The sequence below is a fragment of the Astatotilapia calliptera genome, chromosome 1 (genome assembly GCF_900246225.1).
Source record: "Astatotilapia calliptera chromosome 1, fAstCal1.2, whole genome shotgun sequence".
Lineage (NCBI taxonomy): Eukaryota > Metazoa > Chordata > Actinopteri > Cichliformes > Cichlidae > Astatotilapia > Astatotilapia calliptera.
In genome coordinates, this window is record NC_039302.1 from 23,746,085 (window position 1) to 23,766,038 (window position 19,954).

General features: G+C 40.3%; 2 protein-coding genes across 3 annotated transcripts; one reads left to right on the forward strand and one right to left on the reverse strand.

Moving 5' to 3' along the window:
• The first annotated feature begins 591 nt into the window (after positions 1-591).
• Positions 592-13,076, forward strand: dna2 (DNA replication helicase/nuclease 2). Of its 2 annotated transcripts, none has more exons than XM_026170558.1 (25): positions 592-1,020; positions 1,188-1,253; positions 1,477-2,410; positions 2,665-2,761; positions 4,707-4,856; positions 5,107-5,290; positions 5,515-5,663; positions 5,918-6,040; positions 6,327-6,567; positions 6,657-6,771; positions 6,924-7,080; positions 7,197-7,385; positions 7,648-7,890; positions 7,991-8,104; positions 8,228-8,337; positions 8,580-8,689; positions 8,795-8,923; positions 9,111-9,203; positions 9,354-9,547; positions 9,683-9,772; positions 10,451-10,664; positions 10,928-11,017; positions 11,165-11,350; positions 11,442-11,588; positions 11,768-13,076. In XM_026170558.1, exons 1-25 carry the CDS (start codon positions 991-993, stop codon positions 11,819-11,821), a joined length of 4,209 nt encoding a protein of 1,402 aa, XP_026026343.1. In that variant the 5' UTR covers positions 592-990; the 3' UTR covers positions 11,822-13,076. The 2 variants fall into 2 exon arrangements, with proteins under 2 accessions (XP_026026343.1, XP_026026352.1); XM_026170567.1 differs by having other exon boundaries at positions 6,330-6,567.
• A 55-nt stretch (positions 13,077-13,131) lies between these two features.
• Positions 13,132-19,671, reverse strand: LOC113024047 (phenazine biosynthesis-like domain-containing protein 1). The gene is made up of 10 exons (XM_026170644.1): positions 19,483-19,671; positions 18,989-19,088; positions 15,197-15,295; positions 14,896-15,005; positions 14,730-14,759; positions 14,491-14,579; positions 14,170-14,261; positions 13,705-13,788; positions 13,455-13,517; positions 13,132-13,369 (listed from the first exon to the last, which is right to left on the reverse strand). The coding sequence occupies exons 1-10, from the start codon at positions 19,564-19,566 to the stop codon at positions 13,257-13,259; spliced, it is 864 nt and encodes a 287-aa protein (XP_026026429.1). The 5' UTR covers positions 19,567-19,671; the 3' UTR covers positions 13,132-13,256.
• Positions 19,672-19,954: the final 283 nt, after the last annotated feature.

The following is a 19,954-nucleotide window of genomic DNA, read 5'->3' on the forward strand; positions in this document are numbered from 1 at the left end:
GCTTTATATTTAGAGGACAGTCTGGGCAATGAGCTACCAGAATTTTCAGTAATTTATTTCCTACAATTTAAGCCCAAACGTTTGTGCTGACAGGTTTCTTTCATTTGCTACAGCAGCATTTCTTTATCATATAGAAACACTAAGACATACTGTTACTCTTCTCATATCGAGTTTTATGTTATGTTAAATGTTAGTTTAATGTCTTTACACCGTCAGGAATGGCATTTTCACTGGTTCTGCTCGCTTAAGGTCAAAGTGGGCTGTATGCAGCTCACAATATAAAACGAGTTTGCCATCCCTTCCCTAAAAGGAGCAACCAAAAGAAGGTTTGTTTAAAAAAACAGAACGTAAATAAAAATATAAAGTAGATAAAAAAAACTGACAGATACTGTATGTTGTAGTTTAAAGCAAATTCACCCTGATACTAATTCCTGGGAAAATAAATACATATCTCTTGCAGTGTAATTTTTATTTCATATCTAATAAAATTAAATAAAAAATTAATTCACGTAAAACAAACTTTCGATTTTTTTTTTGATTTTTTTTTTTGCCATTCATGTATGGCTGTTAACCGTTGGGTGACAGCATGATTCATCACTTTACTTCCTGCCCCGCCAAAAGTTGTTTTCTTTTCTTTAGCGGAACTGCGTAGATGTAATTTCCGTTCCGCGAAACTGAAAATCGGCGCGCAGGGCTTTTAAACAACCTCAATAGCAGACAGAGAAAATGAATGACATCGCTGAACCAGCATCGTAGTTTCTTCAAATAGTGGAGCAATACGGTTAACTGTGGCCGGGACATTAGTGATTCATGTCGGTGTGGTGGAGATGCAGAGTCGGTCGAAATTAAATGAAACGAGCGGTCTTCTGGGAACTGTGACGGTGGCTGCTGGGGTAGGCTGCTCCTGACAACAGGATAACTACCAGCTCATTAAAGAAGCGCCCTGAAGCAGCTGTGTTCACACTCCTGGCTGCTGTTTAAACTGTCGCCATGAACAGGATGAAAATGAAGAAAGCCGAGGTGGGTTGTTGTCATAGTAATAATGGGTCACTGTTAATTGTGACACCTGGTTTAGTGCTGCTGCATCATCAGTCATCCACAGCTCCACAGTGTCGTGTTTATGTTGTTGTTTTGTTTGTTTGTTTTTGGTTCACCAATGTGAAGGGTGTTATTGTGGTTTCTTTCAGGTTCTTCGAGGCTTACCTGGGGGGCAGAAGAACATCTCTGCCTTCTTTTCCTCCCAGAACCGAAAGGTATCACTGTCCTGTTTCTTTTAGGTCTTATTACAGATGATATATTAATATCACCAATTATTGTCCTTATTGGTCATTAAGAACGATGATACTTACTAGTAATCTGTTCATAATGGTCACGTAATTCCATTCATATACTGTTCAGTCAAATATTTTAAGAACTAATATAGCATGTGCCGTATAAGATGTGTATTAAATTACTTATTGAGTGTTTTGCTTGTAGGTCTTCCCAACTTCCACAAAAGTATCCACCACGGGTGCGGTCCAGCCCAAGACTGAGCCTCCAGTCAAAGATGGTGAAAGCTCTCTGTTCAGAGTCCATTCCCCATTAAAGAGGAGTGTCCTTGGGGACCTTGAAAACCTCCTCCCCTCCTCACCAGATCTCCTACTTTCTGTGCCTGAGACGCCAAACAGTCAAATCAGGCATACCTGCTCTCCCTCCTTTAAGAAGGACCTCAGCAGGGAGGAGGTGTGCCTGGCAAACCTCGGCCAGCTGTCTCCTGTCTGTCGCAATCCTCGCTCCAAAGGGCCAAATTTACGGAGAGTAATGGCTAAGGATGGAGGAAAAGCCAAGAGGGAAGATAGAACGTCTGGCTCCATGAAAAGGCTGTTCAGCCCCCCTGAAGAGTCACATGATGCCAAGAGACCAAGAACTACCAGCCCATTGACCACAGGAGCAGTGATTATGAGTAGAAGCCTGAAAGAAAGAAATTATATAACTGAGCCAGAGAAAACACCCTCCTTACCCACTGAACATTCAGCAGGTTGTTATGACAAGTCTGTGGGTCACAGTCAAGGCACTGAATTGATCTTAAATGATGGTAGAAGCGCAATAATATCAGTGCAGTCTGTGTCTTCCCTCTCTTTGGGCCAAGAGAAGAAACCTCAGCAAGAACATGATGAGCAAGATTCTGGTTTTACTTTGATAACGGAGCAGACAGCAGCTGAGGCCGAAACCAGCAGAAAGCTACACACTAGTGTGGAAAAGGACACTCCTAATGCACATGTGCATGAAACCAGTGCTCAAGCTATCACACCTGCACTGCACGGAGGTTCAAAGGAGAGAGAGGTTCACCCAAACGTAAAAGAGACCACAAGAACATCGAAGAAGGTTGGAGATGGAGACCAAAAAACACAGGATCAGGAGCAAAATGGCGGTATGACCTTCTCTCTTATTTTCACATAGTTTCCTGTGCCAAATGCAACCATTTTGCCAGCATGCTTTAATGAATTAAATTTTCTCCTGTCCAGGCTGTACCAGAGTTACAAATGTTGAAACTTCTTGTAGTCTTAAAGAGCAGAAAAAAATAGTACAATACACCTTACCATGTCTTTGCTTGTAGTTTGATTTGAATTTCTATTTACTTACCTTTTATGCTAAAACACTAAAAACAAACAATTTATAACACAGGAACGGCTCCTGCGTGTCCCACAGAAGAGCGACTGGATGAGAGCTGGTTTGCAGATCAGATGGAGCATAACGAAGGTCTTAAGACCAAAAAATCCCGGTGAGAAAGACACCAAAATGCTGACTTGGAAAGGGGAAAAAAGATGAAGAAGCCCTGATGGACAAAGTATCTGATTTTGGGCTGAAGGATTTGATGTTAATGTGATATACAGTGGGGCAAAAAAGTATTTAGTCAGCCACCGATTGTGCAAGTTCCCCAAGTTAAAATGATGACAGAGGTCAGTAATTTGCACCAGAGGTACACTTCAACTGTGAGAGACAGAATGTGAAAAAAAAATCCATGAATTCACATGGTAGGATTTGTAAAGAATTTATTCGTAAATTAGGGTGGAAAATAAGTATTTGGTCACCTCAAACAAGGAAAATCTCTGGCTCTCACAGACCTGTAACGTCTTCTGTAAGAAGCTTTTCTGTCCCCCACTCGTTACCTGTATGAATGGCACCTGTTTGAACTCATCATCTGTATAAAAGACACCTGTCCACAGCCTCAAACAGTCAGACTCCAAACTCCGCCATGGCCAAGACCAAAGAGCTTTTGAAGGACACCAGGAAAAGTATTGTAGACCTGCACCAGACTGGGAAGAGTGAATCTACAATAGGCAAGCAGCTTGGTGTGAAAAAATCAACTGTGGGAGCAATCATCAGAAAATGGAAGACATACAAGACCACTGATAATCTCCCTCGATCTGGGGCTCCACGCAAGATCTCATCCCGTGGGGTCAAAATGATCATGAGAACGGTGAGCAAAGATCCCAGAACCACACGGGGGGACCTGGTGAATGACCTGCAGAGAGCTGGGACCAAAGTAACAAAGGTCACCATCAGTAACACACTACAACGGCAGGGAATCAAATCCCGCAGTGCCAGACGTGTTCCGCTGCTGAAGCCAGTGCATGTCCAGGCCCGTCTGAAGTTTGCCAGAGAGCACATGGATGATACAGCAGAGGATTGGGAGAATGTCATGTGGTCAGATGAAACCAAAGTAGAACTTTTTGGTATAAACTCAACTCGTCGTGTTTGGAGGACGAAGAATACTGAGTTGCATCCCAAGAACACCATACCTACTGTGAAGCATGGGGGTGGAAACATCATGCTATGGTGCTGTTTTTCTGCCAAGGGGACAGGACGACTGATCCGTGTTAAGGACAGAATGAATGGGGCCATGTATCGTGAGATTTTGAGCCAAAACCTCCTTCCATCAGTGAGAACTTTGAAGATGAAACGAGGCTGGGTCTTCCAACATGACAATGATACAAAACACACCGCCCGGGCAACAAAGGAGTGGCTCCGTAAGAAGCATTTGAAAGTCCTGGAGTGGCCTAGCCAGTCTCCAGACCTCAACCCCACAGAAAATCTGTGGCGGGAGTTGAAAGACCGTGTTGCTCGGCGACAGCCCCAAAACATCACTGCTCTCGAGAAGATCTGCATGGAGGACTGGGCCAAAATACCAACTACTGTGTGTGCAAACCTGGTAAAGACCTATAGTAAACGTTTGACCTCTGTTATTGCCAACAAAGGTTATGTTACAAAGTATTGAGTTGTATTTTTGTTATTGACCAAATACTTATTTTCCACCCTGATTTACGAATAAATTCTTTACAAATCCTACCATGTGGATTCATGGATTTTTTTTTTCACATTCTGTCTCTCACAGTTGAAGTGTACCTCTGGTGCAAATTACTGACCTCTGTCATCATTTTAGGTGGGGGAACTTGCACAATCGGTGGCTGACTAAATACTTTTTTGCCCCACTGTAATTAGCATTGCCTATGAAAAAGAACCATCAGTATTTATGCAGACCTACTAAAAAAGGCAGAGATTTGCCAGGTTGATGCAACAGTCATCTTTACTTAAAACTGATGAAACTGATGCTGCTGTCTGCAGTTTGTTTCTGCTCATTAAAACATGTTTGGATCAAGTGCATTCAGATTTTTTCTGAGGAAAATGGGAACACTTATGATAAAAAGTCCCTTCTGCCCTCACAGGAAAGTACCAGACCATTTAATCCTTTGTGGAGGACCGAAAAACCGTTACTGGGTCATGAATGTTGAAGAGAGACCTGGCCTCAAAACGCTGACCATCTCATGCTCCAAGCTTCTACATCCAGCCGAGACGTGCCTGCTTAGAGATGGATGGTAATAATGTGTTTGGACATTATCGACATTTTATCACTTTTAAATCAGAATGTCTGGAAATTCATGTGACTACTTGCTGTCTATTCTGTGTGGTTTTATTTGTGTTGTTTGTTTTCCTGTGGATTTTAACTTGTTACATTTATACAGTCCATGATCATTGAAGAATAGTGTAATTGTACACTCTTGCATCATTATTCACTTCACTCTCTTTCTAATTCATTTAAAAAGATTTTTCCTTGGGTGTTCCCAGGGAGATGACACCTGTTCGTCCTGGTGATGTGGTGCATCTGGAGGGCCACTCTGATGGTGGATCCTGGTTAGTGGACAGGGAGCAGGGCTTTCTGGTTTTACTCCCTGATAGCCTCATCTCAGGTACCAGCATCTCCAGCTCCATCCGCTGCATGAGGCGTGCGGTGCTGGGAGATATGTTCAAGGTAAAAGGCTCTACTTGTGATGGTGTGGTGGACACTCATATTAATCACTAACAAAATAGCCACTTTTTTCTTTTAAAATAAAAAATGCAGTATTACTAAAATAAATTCTTATTAAGTGAGGGTTTTTTTGTTGTTTCAAAGACCACAGTTAGAAAATAGATTTTAGTGCATAGTGTTCATCCTGCTTTGAACACATGTACTTTACTATGTTTATGTTTATGCAGAGTTTTGATGGTGGCAGCAAGCAAATGCTTAACGGCACCATGGTCCATGAAGTCTTCCAAAGAGCAGCTACAGCTAAAGATTTTTCTTCGGAGACGCTGTCTAAGCTCGCTGATGAGGCTTTGCACAGTCCTCGATATCTGGGAGATATGTAAGTGGTTAGACTGCTAGCACTGTACCCCAATATTTGATTGTTTGAATAATTGTTGGTTAGTTATTCAGCTTTCATTTTCAGGATGCATTTTTCCCCTATATGGAAATGGAAATGCTGTATAACCATGTCAGTTTGAGCACATGAAATTTCTTTTTCACTGCAGGGACGGGTTGGAAAATTCACTAATCGTGTGACATTTTGCATGTTTGGTTTATGTTCCTTCTTTGTTTTTGTCATGCATGTGTTCGTAGGTACAGTTTGGGTGTAACTCAGGAAGAGATGAAGCAGGAGCTGCATGATTATCTCCCCTCACTGGAACACTGGGCAAAGGAATACCTCAACTCTCAAACACCTAAAGCCATAAGCCTTAAAATGTATGTATGCATACACACACACACAAATGTTATCAGCAATGCAGGAATAAACCTAATGATGCTCAGTGTAAAGTTAACCATAGTTTAAAAAGTGATAGCAGACATTTTAAAAACAAAAAAGAAGGTACAGGGGTTACTATGAAGCCCTGTGTCTAAGTAGAATAGACACTTCATTAACACCTTTGTTTACTTATTTATTTCAAAATGGCTGCTTTGACTTAGATACTTGCCTAACACCAGTCAACACTTTGTTTATGCTGATTATTTGTGCATCTCTGCCTTCTAGCAGTGGTGGAGCTCCAAGTAGGTGTCAGGACTCGGGAGCTGTCGCTACTGTTACAGAGCTGGCAGACATAGAGGAGAACGTTTGGTCTCCGAGGTTTGGGCTGAAAGGAAAAATCGATGTGACGGCCCGGGTTCGAATCCAAAGACCGCGAAATGGCTTTCACAGAATTCCAGAAGAAAAGACCATCCCTCTGGAGCTGAAAACTGGCAGGGAGTCAAACTCGATAGAGCATCGCAGTCAGGTTACTTGGCATAGACACTGATATGCAGACCAGTAGATTCAGATGAAAAAAGCCGTTTTAATCAGGCAAAGGTGTGTTTCTGCGTGCAGGTGATTCTGTACACTTTGATGACCTCGGAGAGATACAGTCCCGAGGCCGGCTTTCTACTTTACCTCAAGACTGGCAACATGCACCCTGTAGCACCCAGCCACATGGACCGCAGAGGTACTGTATGCCGACGCTTCATGTAGCAACCAACCTGAGCAAAATTCACATGAAAAGATTCAAAAGTAGGGAAACTTGGAATAATTATGCGTTTTGCAAAAAAAATATATCAAATTATCACATTTATTGCTAAACCTCTTGTTTCATGGCAGAGCTGCTGAAGCTAAGGAACACTTTGGTGCATCACATTCACAACTGTGTGGAGAAAGAGGCTGAGCGAAGCTGCCTCTCCAGGCTGCCGGACATACTGACCAACAGACAAACCTGCCAGTACTGTCCTCAAAAGAGAAACTGTGCCTTATATGAGAGGTAAGCCTTTTTCCCCCCTTTTTTTGTCTTCCTTGTGTTGAAGGAAAGCAAGCGTCGCAATTTTTATAAAAATCCTCAACTTCTATCCTTCTTGCTTCATCTCCTTCACTTTTCAGGGCTGTGGATCGCAGCTCTGCAGTCACTGAAGATGTTATACATGAATTTATACAGCAAGAGACTGGCCACCTGACATTGCCTCATCTTAACTATTTTTCCCACTGGCTGCTTCTCTGCTGCTTGGAGTCTGTCACCATGGAGACTAGAAACAGCCGAAAGCGTGTGTGGCTTCAGACGGTTGAGGAAAGGTACGAAGCCAGACCTTCAAACAACAGCTATGCTAAGAGTCTTTGGTTTTATCAAGATGTTGAGTTAAAGTTTACCAGAGAGGAAGGAAAAGCAAACAGAGACAGCAAACTTGCTCTTTCCTCTTAAAATTCAGCATAATCAAAAAACTCAGAGGTTGTGAATGAAGACAACTGCTTCACTGTGTAAAAATAAATAAATAATTTGCTTAAATTCCCTTGCTATAGTTCTGAATACTTTGTTTACCTTGGCTTCTGTTTCCAGTGAGAAGAGCGGGAGCTGCGCAGGGAACCTGCGGCTCAGCGGGCCAGTGATGGCTCAGTCTGAAGGTGTTTTCCTTCATCGTTTCCACCGCAGTCATGTTGCTTCGCAGCAAGGTTTGACCAACAGCAGTCTCTCCAGCAGGGATCGCATTGTCGTTAGTGACCTGGAGGGTCGCCTTGTTGGCTTGGCAACAGGTTACCTGTGTGAGGTCAGCCAGACAGTAATCAGCTGCACACTGGACAGGTTAGGAATAAAGGGGCAGTGAGTTGCTGGTCTTTAGATAACACAGATAAGCTCAGCTACCTGATTTTTCACCTGTTTTACTGTTGAATGTGCTTTAAAGGGACCTGTCGAAGTTCAGGGATGTGACATTTCGGCTGGATGGGGATGAAGGTGTGGTGGGCTTCAGCACCCACCTCACCAATCTCTCCAAACTGATGGAAAACTCTCAGGACAGGTGGGGACAGTAAGATGAAATATGAAGTTATGATTGTACAACATTTAGGTGACTTAATACAAATGATTTCACACATTTTACGCTTGGTATTTCTTGTATGGATGAATTTTTTACTGTGTGCAGTGATCGTCTGAGGAAGTTGGTCGTCGACCTTCAAGCTCCAGAGTTCATCTCCAACCTCAGCTCTGTTTTGCCCAAGGAGGCTAAGGACACCGTGGCTGACATCCTCAAAGGTAACTCATCTCTCATGTTGCTTTTTATTTGTTTTATCCTTTTTAAAGTTTCAGTTTTGGTTTACATTTTGCTACTATGACGTAGATCAAAACATATACATAGAATTTTATTAATAAGCGGATTCAAAAAATGTGTTTTTATAAGCACATTGTTAGCAGCGCTGCACAGGTGTTCAAATTTCAGTTTCATACATAAGTATTTTGAAGCTTTGAAAAACTAATGAATTTGTGTTACTGTGTAGGTCTCAACAAACCCCAGAAACAGGCCATGAAGAAGGTGTTGTTATCTAAAGACTACACGCTGGTAGTCGGCATGCCAGGCACAGGCAAAACCACAACCATCTGCACCCTGGTAACCACCACTATTAACTTATTTTAACCATAAATCAACGTTTTGTGTGTGCTGTAACACCAACTGTGACCTTGGTCCTTGTGTCCTCCTCACTCTTCTTCTTAGGTTCGTATCCTGCATGCTTGTGGTTTTAGTGTGTTGCTGACCAGCTACACCCACTCTGCTGTTGATAACATCCTTCTGAAGCTTAAACGTTTCAGAGTTGGTTTTCTGCGTCTGGGTCAGGGACAGAAGGTGTGATATCTTTGACAGTGTTAATGTCCACATTTTGTTTATACTGCAATGAACTTTCTATTTGTACTGATTTGTGCTGTTAAGTAAAGTTGATTCAGTTTCTCATATTTGCACTAAAACTTAATGTCAATAACATTTAATAACTTTATGTGGTAATAAAACTGGTTTATTTTTTGGTTCTCTGCAGGTTCATCCAGACATCCTGCCATACACAGAAGAAAGTGTGAGAAAGAAGGGGGTTCACACTCTTTCAGACCTGGAACAGCTTTATAACAAAGAAGTGAGGAGTTAGTTTTTGGAAACAAATGCAACATTCACTGATTTTAAATAAACTGCCATCATCATTGCGTTATCCTTTCAGACTTGTTTTTTTGTTTTGTGTTTTTTGCCGTATGGTTAGCCAAGCCTTGCTGTTCTTCTGTCTTTCCAGCTGATAGTGGCAACTACTTGTATGGGCATCAAGCATCCTATTTTTACTCGACGCCGCTTTGATTTCTGCATTGTGGATGAGGCGTCACAGATCAGCCAGCCTATCTGCCTGGGACCTTTGTTCTACGCCAAGAGATTTGTCCTTGTTGGAGACCATCAACAGCTCCCACCAATAGTGCAAAACCATGAAGCCAGGTCAAAGATCTGTTTCCATAATAACATACAGCTCATTTACAGGGTCACTGCTCAGAGAAGATTCAGCATTTAGGGAATCTGTCGAGTTGAGTGAGAATGTTTTATTTATTTGGGGGGTTTTTTTTGGTCCTTTAGGTCACTTGGGATGGATGAGAGTTTATTTAAGCGACTAGAGCTGCATAGTGAAGCAGTGGTACAACTCAACGTACAGTATCGAATGAACAGGTAATCTACATCCAGGATAACACTGCATGATTTGTTAATCTGGTCTTCTGAAATCTAAGCAGAGCCTTTAAACCCACGCTGCTCTTTTTTCTTTGTTTGTTTCCATGTCACTAAGTGATAATCGGTCACGTACAATAAATAATCCAGCTGGATTTTATTAATGAGTCAGCATGATTCATTAGCTAATTATTGCCACCCCTCAGCTGTAAAGTACTGATGGGGTGTTGTGTGGACACTCAGGTTTGTGGATGTGTTAACTTAAGAATAAGGTGACAAGATTTTGAAATTGATCGCCAGTGTTTTTATTATTTGAAAATGTTCAGTTGAGTTTTTATTAGTTTAGGTATTATTAGTTTATTAATTTAGGAAAAATCAACACAGATATTTCAATAAATGAATTGTATAACTGAATTATTAGAAAGCAGTGACTCAGTCTCAATAAACACATCCATTAATGCCACATCAGGCAAGATGTAAGACCTTATTTTTACCATAACACACACCACACCTAAGGATTTTTCCTCCCTTTCCAAGTTCACAAAATCATTTGCCTTCATGTTTTTGTTTGGCTGGTTTTTGTTTGTTTTGACAAGTTTTGTTTTTTGTTGATTATAATCTTCGTGACAGCCACAGGTATATCCAGACCATGACATCTGTGTGTGTCTCTTATCTTTTTAGGCAGATCATGTCTCTCAGTAACTCTCTGATGTACGAAGGCCGGCTGGAGTGTGGCTCAGAGAGGACGGCCGCAGCACTGCTCACCCTGCCCTTCCTGCTGTCTGTCCAGTCTGAGCTGAGTTCGTACTCTGAGGCTCATCCCCAGCATGCCCTGTCGTGGATACAGTCTACGCTGTTGCCGAGCAATCCTGTTTGCTTCCTGGACTGCTCGATGGTTAGTACAGTAAAGCGTACACTTCAAACATTTTATAATTTGAAATGTGTTGAGGTTGTAAACATAAAATATAAAGCAGGTACACTGACTGGAAAAAAAAGTAATTAAAATAAGATTGGGTTATTGTGTGAGACCCTTTTTTTTTTTTTTTTTTTTTTTTTTTTTTTTTTTAATTAAGTTGGTTTCGTTTAATCACGTCTGACAGACCTGGTGTGTGTGTGGAAAGATGTTTGATTTTTTTCATCTCTACTGGTTCATTTCAGGTGCCTGCACTAGAATCAGTGGAACAAGGAGGAATAAGCAATCACACCGAAGCTGCTCTCATACACACTCTGCTTTCACTTCTCATAAAAGTACACCAGTTTATGAGCTACTTAAGACATAATGAATTACCTATTTTAATACAATCCCCCATAATTAATAATGGAAAGTTTAAAAGTTCTATCAATTATTGGTAGTTGGTACTCATTTTAATCTGTGTTTATTCTTTTTGTTTTCAGGCAGGGTGTAAGCCCAGCGATATTGGTGTTATCGCCCCCTACAGGCAGCAGTTAAAGACAATTCTGGCTCTGCTGCAGTCGCCTGCATTCACTGGTGTGGAGGTGAACACAGTGGATAGATACCAAGGACGGGACAAAAGTCTGATTATTCTTTCTTTTGTCAGGAGCACGGCAGAGGAAGGAAACGTAAGTACTTCTCTTTTCATCGCCTTTTTTTTCTCATGTAAGCGAGTGAATAGAAACCCGACCAGAGTCTTTCTTCCGTGTCTATTTAAAGTTAGGAGAGTTGTTAAAGGACTGGCGTCGCCTGAATGTAGCCATTACCCGCGCCAAACACAAGCTGCTGATGGTGGGCTCAGCCACAACGCTACAACGCTACACACCAGTGGAGAAACTTCTCAACCATCTTCAACAAGAGAACATGATATCCTTTAAAATTGGTTTTGGTTCTACCACTAAACCTTCCTTTATTTTCAGTAGAAATTGGACTTTAATCTGAACACTGTTGTAAATAATTCTAGTGATTTGTGTTTAACAGCGGGTCACCAATGTTCCCACAGTTTCTCTTTGACTTCTGTCTCTTTTCCTAAACTCTTACTTCACATTATCCAGCTCCCATCAGCTGCCCACAAGGCCTTACCCAGCATGGACCTGTGAGAGAAGCCTAAGAGGCCATGAAGGTGTATCAGCTCGTGTGTATGTCTCAGTGGAGTAGCACACGGTTATCATTCACCTCAACTGTGCAGAGATCTAAATGACCTAGAAGAGGCAGAATGTCTCTTTTTAAAACTGAATACTTGAAGTCTCCTGAAGATCAAACGGTCTGCAGTATTAGAAATAATACCTCAACTAAACAATGTTATGAGTGCTACTGACAATGTTGATTTTCCTGTTTGTGTGAAATTCTGAATCTTTTCTTGTATATTTTTGTAGATCAATAGATGGCCAGGTGGCCAGTTTTTAATTCGACACTCTTAAAGCACTGCAGTTTTAAAGGTTTCTGTTATTGTGAGTGTTATGAAACAAGGTACTGAGACAGGGACCAGCTGAAAGGGCTGCATACATAATTGTACTGAATCTTTAAGTTGGTCTTACAGTTAAAATATGTTGGCGTGACACTATGATAGTTTAAAATATGATGCATAAACCTCGGTTTTGTCAGAATGTTCAAATACTTTATCAGATACCTCAATCTCAACACTGAGGACTTTTGGTACTTAAAGCATAGAAAACTTCCTGCTGTGAAAGGGTGGGGACAGCTTTCATGGCCAGATAAGCTCATACATGTCTGTCAGTGTGAAACTAGCTCGGTCTTTAGCATAAAACAAACTAAAAAGCCATATCCATCGTCGTCTGTATGTGACAAAAGGTACCATCCTCCAGCTCTACCTTTTAGAGGTATAGTATCATTCCCTGTTTCCTATGATAGTTATAGTATTTAACCAGAAATGTTAACTTTAAAATAACTTAACTATATCAGTGGGAGTCACTACACTTGTCTGCAGCTAGAAAAACTACGTTTATTCAATTGTTTTCTCAGTAAAAACCTGTATGAGTCAGATCGGCAGAACTACATCTGTGCAGGAACAGATTATACAAAAAAAACATATCTTGATGACTTTTAGTTTCAGGAATATGTATTATTATTATGTATGTATGTATTTAGGATCAAAACAAATCTGCACAGTATCAATTTTACCAGTTTAATCCATACCAGCTGTACTTAACTTTATTGAACCCCATTCATTATTAAGCAGCAAATGTGAAAAATTCTCCCAACCACAAGGCTAACTGTGACTCTTCTGATTTTTACCTGCTTTGTTCTTGTGTTTCTGTTTTTCCCATTTTAAAATCTTTTGGTTGTAATTTTTTTGCTGTAATGTTATGAATAAATGATAGAAATCCTAACAAAGCCTACAGTATGTTTGTCAGCTAAATCATTTCAGGATTGATCAGTCAGGACTTAAATGGGTTTTTTTTTTCTTTTTTATTTGAACCTTCTCATTTTTATTCAAGAGCCATAAAGTGTATCTGCAGGAACACGACAGCTGTGATAGCACATCGGTCACTGTCTTCTCGAATGTGTCTCAGCCTATAGTTTGATTGTTCCCTGCAGAATAGTGATGGTCTGTCCAGCTATGTTGATTCTTCCATCATCTCTCACTTCAAGTTCCAGCTCGCCGCCACGACTAGAGCACTGGTAAGCTGCACAGGCACAGTAAGCCGATTGATAATGGATAAAAGTGGAACACATCAGTTATCAGATAAATGACACATTAGTAATACGTACCCAGCAATTTCTTCTTTCCTAGTTTGTCAGACCAGTAGCTGCCTAGGACTGTGTGGGCAGATCCTGCCAGAGCACATAAGCAGGAATAGGTTAACACTTTCTCTCAAAATGCATTAATAAGACACCTGTAAATGCATCCACTTTAGTCCAGCTGCTTATATGTAAATGTTTTTAGACACACAAATGTTCAGAATGTTATTTGATGAATAATAACTATAGATTACATATTAGTGAAGGGCAATCATCTTACCAGTGACAGGATCCTCAGGGATGCCAACCCACGGAGCAAAGTTTCTGGAGTAAAAGTCATATCCTGGCTGGCAATCCGGTGATCCTGTTTCCACATTTTAGCAGCGTTTGATATTTAATATTTGTTGGCAGAAACATTCAGTGAATTTTGTTATACAAATTAAAATGAGCAACAAACGAGTCCACAGGACGGTGATGGCAAAGTACTGTGCTCTTCATCACCATCATCATTAAAACACCAAATGAGGGAATGTTTTTAGCAGAGTGCTGTTCATCCCTCCAGCAGAGGTGCATTGAAGCTTTTCTGATGGTACATGGTGGGACAACACCTCACTTAAACACTTCATGTTGGGTTTTCTTTGGTTTATTCTTAAAGGGAAGCATTGACTGTTAAGTCTTCAATTTAATGGAATTGCTACATGTGGTCTGATCCAACAAGTATACAACTCTACACAGCTCCGATTACCTTTCATAGTGACGACGACGGCTCTGACTCTTCCACTTCTCTCACTATTCTGAAGAGCCACACTGTCAACTTTCAGATGGGTAAGCACGGAGCTGGAGAAAACACACAAAAAGCACATAGTACACATTTACAAAAATGTGATGAGTGGGTGTAGAAGGCTAGTTGCTTGATTATTTGTTTGGCCTTCAAACATATGAATAAGCCCCACTACCTGGAAGCCTGAGAAATACAAATGTTTGAGACTTCATGAACAACAGGACCATGATTCAGATTCCTTTCAATTTGGCAACAAGCAAAGTTTTTTTTTTTTTTTTTACTAACGTGTCACAGCTGTCAGCCAGTCGAATCAGCAGCTTCTTGGTGTTGTTGGACAGATAAACTTCCTGAACCGGGAGGTTTCCCACTGCGGCCTGTGTCACACATGTAAAGGCAGAGATTTAGCTGAACGAACACACACACACACACACACACACACACACACACACACACACACACACACACACACACACAGGAATGTAGCTACACTTTCACAAACAGTTCACAAAAATGTGATTTCTGACCTTGATGGTATCTTTGAAGTCGTTGGGATCCTGAAATAAAAGGAGTTCAGAAAGAAAACCATTTTACATACACTGTTAATAATACAAAAGAATCTTTTTATTTATTTATTTTTGACATTACAGGAATTGATGTGTTTATGTAACTAAAGAGAAAAGTTTATTTTACCTGTCGTGTGGGGGGGTTCAGAGGAAAGTCCATGATGTACCCTTCCTCCTTCTGGGTGACGCACAGATCTCCACTCTTGGTCTCAAACACCAGGGTGGGGTTTACATTTTCTGAAAGAAAACATCCATTACATGGTTATATGCTGGCACCTCTTTGCTCCTTTTTGCAGTCAGCTGCATTGTGCGGTACAGGCATCTCTAAAAAAGAAAAACAAATCGCTCCAGCAGCCTTTTCTAATGCACCTTGGTGTCACTTTTTCTTTTTTGGAAAAACATTTTTATGTGTAAATGTTGCATCTTACTGTTGTATTGGAACAGCACTGCTGCAGAGGCCAGAGTGGCATGACCACACAGATTGACTTCAGTGGTTGGTGTAAACCATCGAAGGCGGAACCTTGATCCTGTTAATCACACATTTAAGACTTTTTTTCAATTTTGTTTTGGTTTTAGTTTCAAATACACAAAGTTAGGCAGTGCAGATAATGATGTTGGTAATTGGCTTACATCCACAAAGGTCTTCAAGGTCAACTTAATGATTTATTGGTTAAAGATTGACTAAAAGACTTATAATTTAGTAACCATCATTCTTAAAAGTGTGGTGTGTTGTCAACGTATATAAAAGTACTGTAAAGATTTAAAACATGTCACATTTGACCTATGACCTCCCCTTCAAGGTCAAGACATCTAAACATTATAATAATGCTATATAGAGCTACTTAAAACTGTTTCTTACTGCCATTGAACTGTCAACATGCAGGCATATAGAGAAAGATACATTCAATTCAATTCAATTTTATTTATATAGCGCCAAATCACAACAAAAGTCGCCTCAAGGCGCTTCATAGATACAGAGAAAAACCCAACAATCATATGACCCCCTATGACCAAGCACTTTGGCGACAGTGGGAAGGAAAAACTCCCTTTTAACAGGAAGAAACCTCCGGCAGAACCAGGCTCAGGGAGGGGCGGCCATCTGCTGCGACCGGTTGGGGTGAGAGAAGGAAGACAGGATAAAGACATGCTGTGGAAGAGAGACAGAGGTTAATAACAGATATGATTCAATGCAGAGAGGTCTATTAACACATAGTGAGTGAGAAAGGTGACTGGAAAGGAAAAACTCAATGCATCATGGGAATCCCCCGGCAGCCTACGTCTATTGCAGCATAACTAAGGGAGGATTCAGGGTCACCTGGTCCAACCCTAACTATATGCTTTAGCAAAAAGGAAAGTTTTAAGCCTAATCTTAAAAGTAGAGATAGTGTCTGTCTCCCGAATCCAAACTGGAAGCTGGTTCCACAGAAGAGGGGCCTGAAAACTGAAGGCTCTCCCTCCCATTCTACTTTTAAATACTCTAGGAACAACAAGTAGGCCTGCAGAGCGAGAGCGAAGTGCTCTAATAGGGTGATATGGTACTACAAGGTCATTAAGATAAGATGGGGCCTGATTATTTAAGACCTTGTATGTGAGGAGCAGGATTTTGAATTCAATTCTGGATTTAACAGGAAGCCAATGAAGGGAAGCCAAAACAGGAGAAATATGCTCTCTCTTTCTAGTCCCTGTCAGGACTCTTGCTGCAGCATTTTGGATTAGTTGAAGGCTTTTCAGCGAGTTTTTTGGACATCCTGATAATAATGAATTACAGTAGTCCAGCCTGGAAGTAATAAATGCATGAACTAGTTTTTCAGCGTCACTCTGAGACAGGATATTTCTAATTTTAGAGATGTTGCGCAAATGGAAGAACGCAGTCTTACATATTTGTTTAATATGTGCATTTAAGGACATGTCCTGGTCAAAAATGACTCCAAGGTTCCTCACCACATTACTGGAGGCCAAGGTAATGCCATCCAGAGTAAGAATCTGGTTAGATACCATATTTCTAAGATTTTCAGGGCCGAGTACAATAACCTCAGTTTTATCTGAATTAAGAAGCAGAAAGTTAGCGGCCATCCAGGTCTTTATGTCTTTAAGACATTCCTGCAGTTTAACATGAGGTTTATAACTGCCACATTTCTTAGGACATCTGACCTTTTCTTCAATGTCAATAGTATAATATATAAAAAGCTTATTAATGTCCATTTATTTCCAAATCAATACCAATTATGAAGGGTTAAATACAAAATACAATGCTATTAAAGTAAATACTGCCCAGAGAGTGAGCAGTCTAAGCCGAGGTTTGTGCTCTGAGTATTTCTTTTTTGTAGTTTTCACACTGAAAAAGTAGCAAAGTAAACTAAAAGCAAACATACAGCATGCTGTGATTATTCATTTTTGAGCATGCTTGTGGTGTTGGACTCTGTCAGTGGAGTCAAAAGGGGACATAGAGAATCAGCTCATAGCTGGAAGTAATTAAATTGTGGGAGATGAGAAAAAATGTGGGAGATGGCTCTAGAAAACATCTGTGTGTCAGCAGAGAACTGCAAATGTCAGATGATATTTTTGGCAAATTACAAGAATACTGAACCCTTACTGCCATGGTTTGGGTTCACTTTTTACTTATTTAATTTAAATAACAGGCGCACTTTAAAAAGTCATACATGCTTTCATCTTATTACATTTGGACTTTTGTAATTCCCTCTAACCAGTTGTTTTTCTCTCCTTTCTCAGCAAATATAATTTAGAGTATTTTTCAAAAGTCACATTTTTAAGTCTGAAGTAAAACTTATTGTATCTGTTCCTGCTTCCTCTTTGTAAATAATACCTGCATTCCTCTTGGACCGACTGCACACTGCAGTTTTTCACTGTGACAGCTTGTTGCACAATTCTTTGGACTCCATACAATGTAACATTGTTACCTGACAGACTGCTGAGGACAGGTGTTTTTCAGTTTGTGCACGCAGTGAGTAAAATGCTCTGTGTGTGTTTAACTGCAAAGGAACACTAAACATAAGCTAATGAACAGATAAACCTAACTTGGAAAAATAATGAGCTCCTGCTAATGGTTGTGGGTCCTTAATTCTGCCTAATGGCACTAGTTTGATTTTGCTGAAGGCTAACCTTTTGTGATGCTCTTATGCAATCCAAAATTTGTAATTGACATTTCCTAATAGGTACAAAGTGCCATGAAATAGACTTTGTGGTGATTTGAATATATTTTTCTCTAATTTAACTGTATTTTGATCCTTAAATGTCTGTTCTCTGTGGCAAAACTTAAAGTTTTAATTGTGTGACAGTGTCACATCTTCCTATGGTCACTAGCAGATATTTATGTCCTCAATAGTAACCTGGAAGCTGAACTTCTTGCTAAATTTTCATCCTAATACCAGCTATCTCAGGGGGGCAGTTTGCTTTCATTGAGTAGATTTGTCCTTTTTACGGATAAACTTTTTTCACTTTTTTTGTAATCTCAGGCAGACTGATCCAGGCTTTTTCCTCATCACATTTAGACTATTTTAATTCCCTCTATGGAAGGCTCAGCCAGAAGTCCCTGCCCTTATCTGCCTTGTTCAAACTTTAGCTGCCTGAGACGAGAAGAGCCAAGATCACATTACTCCCACTACATTAGACTTATTCAATATAGAATTGATTTTAAACTTTGCTTTATTGTTTGAACAGCCTTACATGACTTCACTCACCTGGTTAACAGAGCCACGGCCTTGATTCAGACCTTCCTAACTGTTCCTGCTGCTCACATCTTTACAAAAAGAGATCTGGCATTTTCTCTTAGACCCTCACAGCTGTGCAAATTCTTCACCACTCCTCACAACTTTTTTTTTTTTAAGTGACTCCTTTTTTTCCTATCATACAATTTCCTTGACTCATTTATTTCACTTGTCATATTATTCAAGTTTTGTGTCGTGTTTTTATTTTTTGTTTTATTTCAGTCTGTTTTTTTTTTCTGTAAACCATTTTGCAACGATTATATACATAAGCTTTATTATTATCATCATTCTTATGACTATAAATTCATACAAACTTGTTAATCTATATTGAAAATTTCTATCCTGCACCTATAGGGGCTACTTTAAAGTTTAAGCAGCATGTGAGCCGTACACCATACTGTACACTTTTGAAAGAGAGCTTTCCATTACAGCAATACAATCTAAGAGGCTTTGGAATTGGCAAGGCAAAAGTGATCTGTATTAAAACAGACATACCTGTAGTAAAGCTATCAGAGGGATTCGTCCTGGTGATGAAAGCAGTTTCTGAGAGGTTCATCTCTGCTGCTATCTTGTGATACAAGTCATCACTCAGCTCCTGTTAGAAACACACGATTTAACGAGCAAATGATAGTGTCCTGAGCTGCTTTGACCAGTTAATGATTGTAAGCTTCTGGCAGACAAACAGAGGAAGTTTGCTCACTGAAAATGAATAAACATTAAATAAGTTAATTGGAAGCAGCAGCCTGATGTGTCTTATTCAGTTCTTGTGTGATAGCACAGTTTTCAGCGGAACGCAACAAACCACTTTCATTTTCATAGTTGAATTTACAAAAGATTGTTTAAGTTAAAATACTTTTAAAAACACATCTTGTCGAGTTTGTTTTGCAGAAAGAATTTCTGTTTCTGGTCTGCACTTGTGCGAAGCACCGATGCAGGCCGCCATAGCGCAGGACTAAACATTAAGCTTTGACCTAAATATTCTTACTCACACGCTGAAGTGGACAAACTGCCGCTGGGTTTCCCCTGAACGGTAAATTGGTGAAGGCATCCAGCGTGAACACTGGTATCTCCATTGTAGGTGAGCGAAAGAAGACGAAAATGGCTTGGAAGTTAAGAGCCTCCGTCCTTCAGCACGGATTTTGATGGAAAGGGTCCACACGCAGTGCTGTGGATGGACTTTTGACCCTCCCTCTGCATGTGTTTTTTCTCTCTCCCTGCAGCCTATCCTATTTTCCACTTGTTTTAGTCACATTTAGACATAACCGGTTTGCGACTGTAGTAGAATGAGTATGTGTTTAAGACTACAAACTTTACCCCTTAAGATAGTCACTTAACTGTGGTTATTTGACAATCTAAAAATAACATTTTTAATGCGATAAATACTGTTTTGTATTGTATAGATAGCCAGAATATGCATGACTAGTCTTACAATATTTTGAGAGAGTGATTAATTTATGATTA